This window comes from Furipterus horrens, unplaced genomic scaffold, assembly GCF_987537825.1.
Source record: "Furipterus horrens unplaced genomic scaffold, mFurHor1.1.pri manual_scaffold_11, whole genome shotgun sequence".
Lineage (NCBI taxonomy): Eukaryota > Metazoa > Chordata > Mammalia > Chiroptera > Furipteridae > Furipterus > Furipterus horrens.
In genome coordinates, this window is record NW_028327181.1 from 42,195,220 (window position 1) to 42,204,738 (window position 9,519).

The 9,519-nt window shown below is 54.2% G+C and overlaps 1 protein-coding gene across 3 annotated transcripts; it reads right to left on the bottom strand.

Annotated features, from left to right (window-relative positions):
* Window positions 1–619: 619 nt before the first annotated feature.
* On the bottom strand, window positions 620–8,911 carry KCNJ12 (potassium inwardly rectifying channel subfamily J member 12). 3 transcript variants are annotated; one of them, XM_090290854.1, is made up of 2 exons: window positions 8,800–8,911; window positions 620–2,082 (listed from the first exon to the last, which is right to left on the bottom strand). In XM_090290854.1, exon 2 carries the CDS (start codon window positions 2,021–2,023, stop codon window positions 737–739), a length of 1,287 nt encoding a protein of 428 aa, XP_090146980.1. In that variant the 5' UTR covers window positions 2,024–2,082; window positions 8,800–8,911; the 3' UTR covers window positions 620–736. The 3 variants fall into 3 exon arrangements, with proteins under 3 accessions (XP_090146980.1, XP_090146981.1, XP_090146979.1); XM_090290855.1 differs by lacking the exon at window positions 8,800–8,911 and adding an exon at window positions 5,649–5,804; XM_090290853.1 differs by lacking the exon at window positions 8,800–8,911 and adding an exon at window positions 4,203–4,257.
* Window positions 8,912–9,519: the final 608 nt, after the last annotated feature.

The window sequence follows — 9,519 nt, forward strand, 5'->3', positions numbered from 1 at the left end:
AACTCAAAAAGCTCAAGCTAGTTTTTTTCCCTGGCCCCTATCCACCTCTATGACACTGGGAAGCTTGTATTATGATTGGCATGGGCTTGGTTTTCCTATCACAGATGGAATCTAACTACCCACGTGCATAAAGAACCATGGTGCCGCTGTGCTTGCTGCAGGTCCGCCACCCACAAGGGCCTGGCCTTCACTGAGGAGAGAGGTCCATCCAGACTTAGGGAACCATCGGGAGCTTGCTTGCATCCTGGCAAACAAATGGAATGCTAATTGTCCTTTTTTTTGTACCCGCATGAATTAAAAAAATTTTAATCACGTGAATTTTTTTGTAAACAGTCTTACTCAAACTAAGATTGAGAAAGCCAAAACCCATTGTTTCTCCCCAAGTTAAAAACCTGCGGGGTGCTGTGCAGCCTTCCAGTCTCCACCCACAGGCTGAGTGGCCAGCTGCAGAGCCATTTCCGGGCAGACTGCAGCCCTTTCCTGGGGCAGAAGGTCCAGCCCCCAGGAGGTCACCTCCTTGCCACTGAACCTGCTTGGGCCTCTGGGGCTGGGGACTGCCCACTCCAGCCACCCACTCTCCTGCCAACCTTCCAAGGCCATTGTGAAGAAACATAAAACATCTAAAACACTGGAGTCTGCAACCAGGGTGCCTGGTCCGTTCTGCCCAACCCTGGGCCCTGATGGGATGTAGGCTTCTCCCTGGCTGGGTGGATTCTGCACCTTGGCCAACAGCAGGTCAGATCTCTGACTCCCGTCTGTAGGGCCGCTGCTCAAGGGCACTGCTGCCAGCCTGGGGTCTGTCAAAGTCATGCCTAGCTTGAGCGCTGCTGCCATCTTGGTCTTCATCAGCTTCATCCTCCTCATCACGACTCACGAAGGCCAGTTCATTCTCATAGCAAAAGGAGTTGGCACTGGGCAGGAGGAACTTGTTCTCCACCAGGTCCTTGGCACTGCAGCGGGGAGTAGAGGGCACCTCATAGGTCTTGTGGAAGTGTGCGTAGTCAATCTTGTACTGGTTTTTCTCCTCAAACAGGACAGGCTCAAAGCGGTGGCCCCACAAGATCTCATTGGCCAGGTAGGAGCTTCGGGCTTGTGTGGTCATGGCTGTGGCTTCTACCATCCCCTCCAGGATGACCACAATCTCGAAGTCATCTGTCTCCAGGTCCTGCCGGCTGATGCCAAACAGCGGGCTGGCCTCATCAATCTCGTGCAAGATGGTGATGGGCGACACCAGGAAGATGCGGTCAAGGCCCTTGTCGAAGCCCACATCGATGTCAATCTGGTCCAGCGGGATGTACTCGCCCTCCTCTGTGACCCTTGGCTTAATGAGCTGAGCCCGTACGTGGGCCTCCACAATGTGGCTCTTACGCAGGTTGCCCACACGCCACATGAGGCACAGCTTGCCGTCGCGCAGTGCCACAACGGCATTGTGGCTGAACAGCAGTGTCTGCGCCCGCTTCTTGGGCCGGGCCATCTTGGCCATGATGGCACCGATCATGAAGGAATCGATGATGCAGCCCACGATGGACTGTGCCACCACCATGAAGACAGCCACTGGGCACTCCTCTGTCACACAGCGCAGCCCGTAACCAATGGTGGTCTGTGTTTCGATGGAGAAGAGGAAGGCTGCCATGAAGCCATGGACCTGCAACACACAGGGCGTACGGCCGCGGTCCTCAGCTGGCTCCAGGTCACCGTGAGCCACAGCAATGACCCAGAAGATGACGCCGAACAGCAGCCAGGAGGCAAGGAAGGCCAGTGAGAAGATGAGCAGCATGTAGCGCCAGCGAATGTCCACACAGGTAGTGAACATGTCAGCCAGGTAGCGCTGCGACTTCTCATCCATGTTGGCAAACTCAATGTTGCACTGGCCGTTCTTCTTGACGAAGCGGTTTCGGCACCTGCGCCGCGTGTGAACCTTGCTGTTGCCGAAGCCATTAGTGCCCGACATGGTAACCAGGTGCAGCCCGTCCTCCTCTGATGACACAATGCTGTAGGGATTGGCCCGGCTGGCTGCAGTCATCCCGGGAACAGGGCAGTCCTGGCTCCTCGCCCCCAGGCTGGCTCCAGGTGAGACGGCTCCTGCAACAGAGAGAACAGCAGATGTCCTGCACCGGCCCACGGACTCCCCCACCTGGGGCCTTCAGATGGGGGCTGGCAGATGTTTTGACCCTAATTTACCCACAACCAAGATCCTAATCTTCCCTCCCACCATAAGTCAGTTCCTCAACATCCTTCTCAGCTTGGAAAACTGCCACTTCATCCTCCCAGTACCTCTAGCCAAAAACCTTGAATTCACCCTCAGCTTCTCTTATTCCACACCAAGGGCTCTACTTTCAGCATATATTTAGGATCCATCACCCTCTTCCACGCTCACGGCCCGAGTCCCCATCATCACCCACCTGGACCAGCCTGGCAGCCACCTCGCCCACCATGCTTCTGCCCAACCCCAGTCCAGCAGTAGCCAGAGGGAGCCTGTCTGTCATCTGATCAAAGCCAGGGAGTCCTCGCTGGCATCAGTAGTGCCTGCATGAGCAGTGCCGGGACTCCTCAGATGTCAGCTCCCAGCACCCCCACCCCCACCACGTACCATGCTGTAGCCCATGGCCTCCTTCCTGTACCCTCTCCTCCCAGGAGTTTCCCCACCCCCTCCCTCTCTCGGGCATTGGCTTCAGTGCCACAAGAACATCTACAGAGGCTCTTCCTGTGCTCTTGGATGATTTTACACCTCATTCAGGTCCCCAGTGGAACCCTACAACCCTGACCTCTGACCTAATAAAGGTAGTAATGATAACAGCTATGATGTGCACACAGTTGCACTCCCTCCCACAAGACCATCAGACACCTGAGCATGGGAAGTTTGCTGTTTCGCTCACTGCTGACTCACCCCCCCAGGGTCTATCAAAGGCCTTGTCCCCAAGGACACCCCAGCTGGGCCCCAGCCATCCTCCTGACATTCATGTACTCTACCCAAGGCACCCACTCTCAAAACCCATACGCCATGTCCTCTGCATCCTTGTCATGAGCAGTACCTAGTGGGGCCCCTAAGTCAGTGCCCAGAGGGGTGACCTCATCACAGGGGTCTCCCCAACACCCACCTTCCTCAGCTTCAGACAAAAGGACATGGGAAGCACTCAGAAGTGTCACTTGCTCAGCCCGCCACGTGCGCGCGCGCAAACACACACACACACACACACACACACACACACACTGGGCGATCTCAGGGCACACCCCACAGTACCACACCCACACCAGACCAACACTGCTCCCATGGCTGGCATTACTTGTCCAGCCCCTGAACACACAAGCCAGTGCCACCCATCCTCCAATGCGCTGCTGGCTCCGGGATGGCCTGCTGGTGCCAGGCTGAGGCATCTGCAGGCTGGGCGCCATGGCACCACCTGGCCCTGAGGACACTGAGGCCATCTGGCCATTAGCATTGGGGCTGTGGGTACTAAGTACCTCATCCTGTCTCAGCAGAGCGGAGCTGGAAGGAGAGGGATACTGCTGGCCGACTGGCCTGGACAGAGGGATAAAGAGTAGGGCATGCTCCTCCCCACCAGTGGGGACCCTCACGCACCCCCAAATCCCACCTGGTGGCACTATGAGGTCAAAGTTAGACAAGGCTGGGAACCCTGAAGTGCCCAGAAGACAATGAAGCCCCAGAGGAGAAGGTCCCCGGACGGCCGGACTGGGAGCAGGGAGGCACCCACCGGAGGCTCAGACACTGGAAGCGACACAGCCAGGAGGGAGCAACACTGGGCTTCATCCCTGGTGTGTGTGAGCAGGTGCCACCAGAGCCTCAGGGTGGGCACAGCCTCCAACCTCAGGCTCCCAGGGTGTGTCTCGGTTGCTAGGTGCTGCTGGGTCCCAGAGCTGGCACATACATGAGGCTCGTGCAGTGCTTACTGCCCGAGAGAACCAGCTCCTCAAACCACAGGGAGAACAGGCCAGACACGTCAGCAAATGCTCTCAGCTCAGCCAGTCCACAGCTCAAGGAGGTAGCTACGGTCTGTATTTCTACTCTCGGGATGAAAACTCAGAGAGGCAAAGTGACCTCCCCAAAGCCACACAGTCAATAAGCTAAGAGCTGAGCCATTTCTGCCCAATGCAAGGTCTTCCGTCATGGGGCCCCAGACTCTGGGGGGCCTCTCCTCATGCTGCTCTCCTCCCCCCACAGGTGCTCCAGCTGACCACCTCACCATGGATTGGAGGAACGGAGGCCGGAGGCTGAAATGGTGGGTGCCGCTTCTGTCTGGGCCAGGAGGCAGGGAGCCGGTGGTGCTGGGGACCCCAGGGACTCCCTGTGCCAGGAAGACAGCTCAGCCCCAGATGTCTGGACCCTCCAAGGGGAGGTGTCGGGGTTGGGGTACACAGATGCTGGCAGGGGGCTGCTGGGTTGCTGGGGGTGGGTTTGTGTGGCCTGGAGGCCTGGAGGGATGTCCAACGGGTCATGGTTACTCCAGCTGGGGCTCCAAACAGCTCAAGGCCTGCGTGGGACAGAAGTGCAAGAATCAAAGGCCAGAGAGCCCATCCTGGTGCACTGCTCCTGGTAGCTGAGCAGCCTCACACCTGGCCAGCTGCCAGGTAGGCGGCACTGTGCAGTAACTCCTGATGTCTCTACAAGGCTGGGCACCTAGGACCCACCCAGACTCTGTCACACAGGCCTGGCAACCCTCTCATCTATTGGCATTGCTCCTAGAACCACATAGAAAAAAAAAAATCAACAAGTACATATTCATACCTGCTTCCCCTTTCCTCAGAGCAGGAAACTGAGACTCAGAGGAAAGTCACTTGTCCAAAGTCACCCAGAAACCGAAGAACAGAGATAGAGTAGAAGCCAAGGATAAGCCAGTAGTCAGTCTCTCATGCCCTCATTGTGCTGTGGACGTGCATGTGCATGTGTGGGTGCATGTGTGTGTGACACACTCAGGCTGTGGGGGGCCCCTCACAGGCTTGGTGAATATAGCACCACAAAGAAAGCTCCAGAGGAAAACCCATGAGTACAAACCACAGCACCACAAACTTGCCAGATGTCCCAAGGACACTCCTCACACATACACAGGCTCAGCAAGAAGGCTGCATGGCTCTGCAGTCATTAAGGACTCAATTTAAGAAGTACCAGATGAGCCCTGGCCAAGTGGCTCAGTTGACTGGAGTGTCATCCCAACGCACTAAGGTTGCAGGTTCGATTCCTGGCCATTCAGGGCACACATAGGAATCAACAGGTGATGCATGAATAGGTGGAATAACAAATTGATATTTCTCTCACTCTACCTTCCTCTGTCTCTCTAAAGTCAATACACAAAAGGTTTTTCAAAAAGAAAAGTATGGGATGATATCCTCAACCAGGGATACGCAGGCATTTAACTCATGCTCAGTGGCTGCACGTGGTTAAATCAGATGAGGAATGAAATTAGATTTGTTTTGCTGAGAGAAGCTTTAGCAAGCAGGGAGGCCAGCTCCCCATTTTATAGATGGGGGAGCTGAGGCTGAGGCTGAGACTCTGCCCAGGTCACAAAGCAACTTGTGGGCTGGGATGAGATGGTAAAGATAAGAAGACCATTGTCAGCAGATGCCCAAGTTGACCAGTGAGGGTCCTGGGCATTGCTGGGAGGGAATGGGAGAGAGACACTGGGGTGCAATACCTGAATCAGAAAAGATGGGGTGACTTCCACATTGGAGACAGCAGTGCAGCAAGTCTAGCAGGCAGAGGACAGGCAGTGGAGCGCACGGACCCAGAGCCCTGAAAGGTGCTGAAGCTGTCACTGCCAGCCCGAACAGCTGCGGCCACAGCCTCCAGTGCCCAGCGTTCTCATAATACTAGTCAGGCCTGGACTGGGATTTTAGAGCAGCAACTACCACATGACCCATGGGAGGGGCCCAAAAGTCAGTGGGAGGGGCCTCTGGATAGAGCAGGACACTCCATTCCCAGTCCCCTGAGGCTCTGGACATGTCAGGTTTCAATGACATCTGGAGGAGACCAGGGCAAGCCCTGGGCTCACATTCTCAGATGCCAAGAAAGCAGTGACCATAAGGGCCAATGGAGAAGCCCAGAGGGGCAGGCCTCAAGATCTCCCACCCTCAGGGGCTTCTCAGCTGGCCAGGACCCCTTCAGAGGTATAACCATAGTAATCAGTCCTTTTTACCCACCGGGCATCATTTAAGAGCTCTGATTAACCCACTTAATCCCTACAACAACGGTATGACTATTACCCCATTTTCCAGATAAAGAAACTGAAGCTTAGAAAGACTGAGCCACTTGCCCAGGGTCACACAGCCCTCAAGGGATGAGCTCCCAGTCTGAAGGTAGAGAAAAAAACCCTGTGCTCCAGGTCTCAGAGAGGCCACAGTGTCGGTGTGACAACATTCCAGTCTCAGTCCTCAAGGTCTTTGCAACCTCATGTGGTGATAAGACATACAGACAGAGCCTGAATCCCACCATTCAAAGGAGAGATAAAACCCATACCAGCACCCCTGACCCAAGGCATTTGGCCCGTGCTTAGAATGTCCAGCAATGGGGAACTCCATCCCCATGATCAAGTTCTACTATTGGAGGAATCCTTAGAGGCCACTTAGTTCAGGGAAAGCCAAAATGTGGCTCACACACACCTCTAGCCCATGCCTGTGGCAGATGTCCATCAGGGAACTTTTTCTCACTGAGTCCTGGGACAGCTTCAGAATCTCCTAATCCACTCACTCTCCATGGAATTTAGCACAAGAGCTTTAAAAATCCAATCTCCGTTTGCAGATGGGCAGGCCTGAGGGTGCACTACAGCAAGGCAGGGTAGCGCAGTGACAGGCGCCAGGGCTGGGGGTGCAGAGGCAGGGGAAGGGCATTCCCAGTGCAGGCACCATGGGGCAAGGAGCAGAGCGGAGCACGCCAGCACGTTTTGGTGGGGCGGGGAGGTGGGGCGCGCAGTGAGGAGGCTGAGGCCAGCCTGGGGACAGCCAAGAGTTGGCATGGAGGGGAAATAAGAGGGTTGGCAGGGAGAACATTTCCATTCTCACTATTTGGGAGAAGAGGACGAGCTTCTGCGCAGGGTCACCTTTGCAGGCCAAGTTCCCTTCCCCTCTGCCAATTGCACAGACAAGCCTCTGCCCACAGTGCACACCCACGGCCTGAAAACATTTGGGGTTGACACACTGCAGGTTTTCTGTGCAGAGGCCTCACTAGGCCCGAGGAGAGAAACAGCAACAACCTGTTATGTGCTGGGGATGGGGGTGATTGGTTTTTCACTCGTTCCCTGGACCCTCAGCATCCCAGGGCCCACTGCCCACTGTCCAACTGCCAACACAGTCTGTTTGCCCAGTAGCTCTGGGACAGGAAGTGAATGGCCAGGAGCAGCCTGCAATCGATGATTGACTGGGCAGCACCCTCCCACTCATGGGCACACTCTGGAGGGCTTGCTCTACGCTCCTCCCCAAATCCCTCAGCCAAACTGGGCTCTGGTTGCCCCCAGTATTTCTCAAAAATACAACCCATGGCAGCTCCTTCCCCCTTGGTCTCATTTCTCCACTCACCTCTAGTACAATACTTCTTGGGATCACCAACCACTAAACCACCCACACAGAACCTGGACTCCTGGGTTCTCCCTCACAGGCCGCAGGTGGCCCCTCTGCAGAAAAGGTTCCTCCTGGATGTCCCACAGCACCACATGTCAACATGGTTTCTTCTCTTCTCCCAAACTTCCTCCTCCCCCTTTTCCTTCCCCACCTCCTCCTCTCCCTCCTCTTCTCTTCCCCCTCCTCACCTCCTCATCCTCACCTTTCCCCTCCTCCTCCCACTCCTCATGGCATCAGTTGGCAGCCTGCCCACTTCTCCAACTGCCACAGATAGAAGCCTGGCCTCCTCCCTCTCCATCAGTAACCCCATCTATTCCCTCAACAGGTCCTATGTATTTTACCTCCCAAATTCTCAAAGCTACCCTCCTGTCCAGGCCACTCCTATCTGGAAAAAGCAACAGACTCTTGATGGATTTCATTTCGGTATCCCTTTGCCCCATGTGGCCCAACCCCCAAATTGCAGCTAAAGGGAATGTTCAACATCTTCTCACCCATCAGAGATCAGCTGAAGGCCACTACTTTCATGAAGCCCTTTGGATTCTCTGGCCCTGGATTCTCTGTTAGAGTCAGAAACCACTCTCCACCTTGTGTGAGAGTTGGCTTGCCCAGGTGCAGAGAGGCTGACGTAGGCCTGGCACAGAAAGGGCATCCAGGAAATGCTCACTGACCAGACAAAGGGATGAGGGAATAAGCTTCTGAATGGAGAAATGGGTGAGGAGATGGATGGATCAACGAATGTGGGGACAGCTATATGTACAGATAGGTTGGTCAAGCATGTGGATGGATAAACGAACTGGCAGATAAGTGGATGGATGGATGGATGAGTGGTAACCAGAGAGATGGATGGGTTAGGTGGGTAAAAAATTATTGGAAGAGTCAGGTGGATAGATAAGGGAGTGGAGGAATAGATGGATGAATCAATGGATGAAAGGATGCATGGGTAGTTGGGCGAGTTGATGAACAGCTGGGAGAGGTGGTTGATGAATAAGCTGCGAGATGGGTAAATACACAGATGGAAAGATGCCTGGATGGGTTGAGTAGGTGGGTATAAGGCAAATGGATGGGAGCATGTGTGGAACTAGTGGATGGATAATGGGCAAATGAGAGGCTGAGTAGGGAATGGATGCATGAGTAGGTAGATGAATAGATAGATGAGTCAGTGGGTGCATAAATGCATGTTTCATTGAATGGATGACCAGATGGACAGGTGCATATCAGTGACCTTAGTCTTACCTCTTGAATCCTATTTTCTAAGTAACGGTGTCGAGTGGGCATGTGGCTATCTTCAAGGCTGCATTAGCAGCAGCTGCCATTTTTCCAGCATCAGCTAGAGATGAGTTGGTTGCTAGAAGACCCTGAAGTTAACAAAGCAAAGCCAAATCACTGTAGATGGTCCACTCTCCTCAGAGGGGCCCAGAAGTCATAAATTTCCACATGCACTCACATCTATGCCTGCCATCCCAGGGCCCTATGGGAGTCGGAGGGGCACCCCACATGGCTGATGCCTCACACCTTCACAGCGTGTCAACCTGTCCACAACAAACTTCCAGAACCGGAGACGGGCCAGACAAAATGGGTCCTCAGAGAGAATAACAGCTGATAATTAGAGAGTGTCTACTGCATCCAGACAATGTGGTAGGTGGTTTATAGACATCAGTTCATGTGATCCTCACAACAAACCCACAAGGTTACAACTATTGCTCTTCCCTCTCCAGAGAGGTAGGTAATGTGGTAATTCTCCTAGCCACCACCTAAAGAGCCTTCCCAATTCCAATCATAGGGTCCACTTGTGGATTGATGTATAAATGGATGGATGACTGGATGGCTGGATGCATTATGGATGGATGGAGGGATGGATGGATAATGAATGGGTGGATGGATGGCTTATGAACTGGTGGATGATAGATGGGTGGGTGTGTACATGGATAAATGAAAGGGTGGGTTTATAGATAT

Bases quoted from the DNA above. Each gene is read 5' to 3' on its own strand.
- KCNJ12 (XM_090290854.1), bottom strand. From the start codon at position 2,023: ATGACTGCAGCCAGCCGGGCCAATCCCTACAGCATTGTGTCATCAGAG.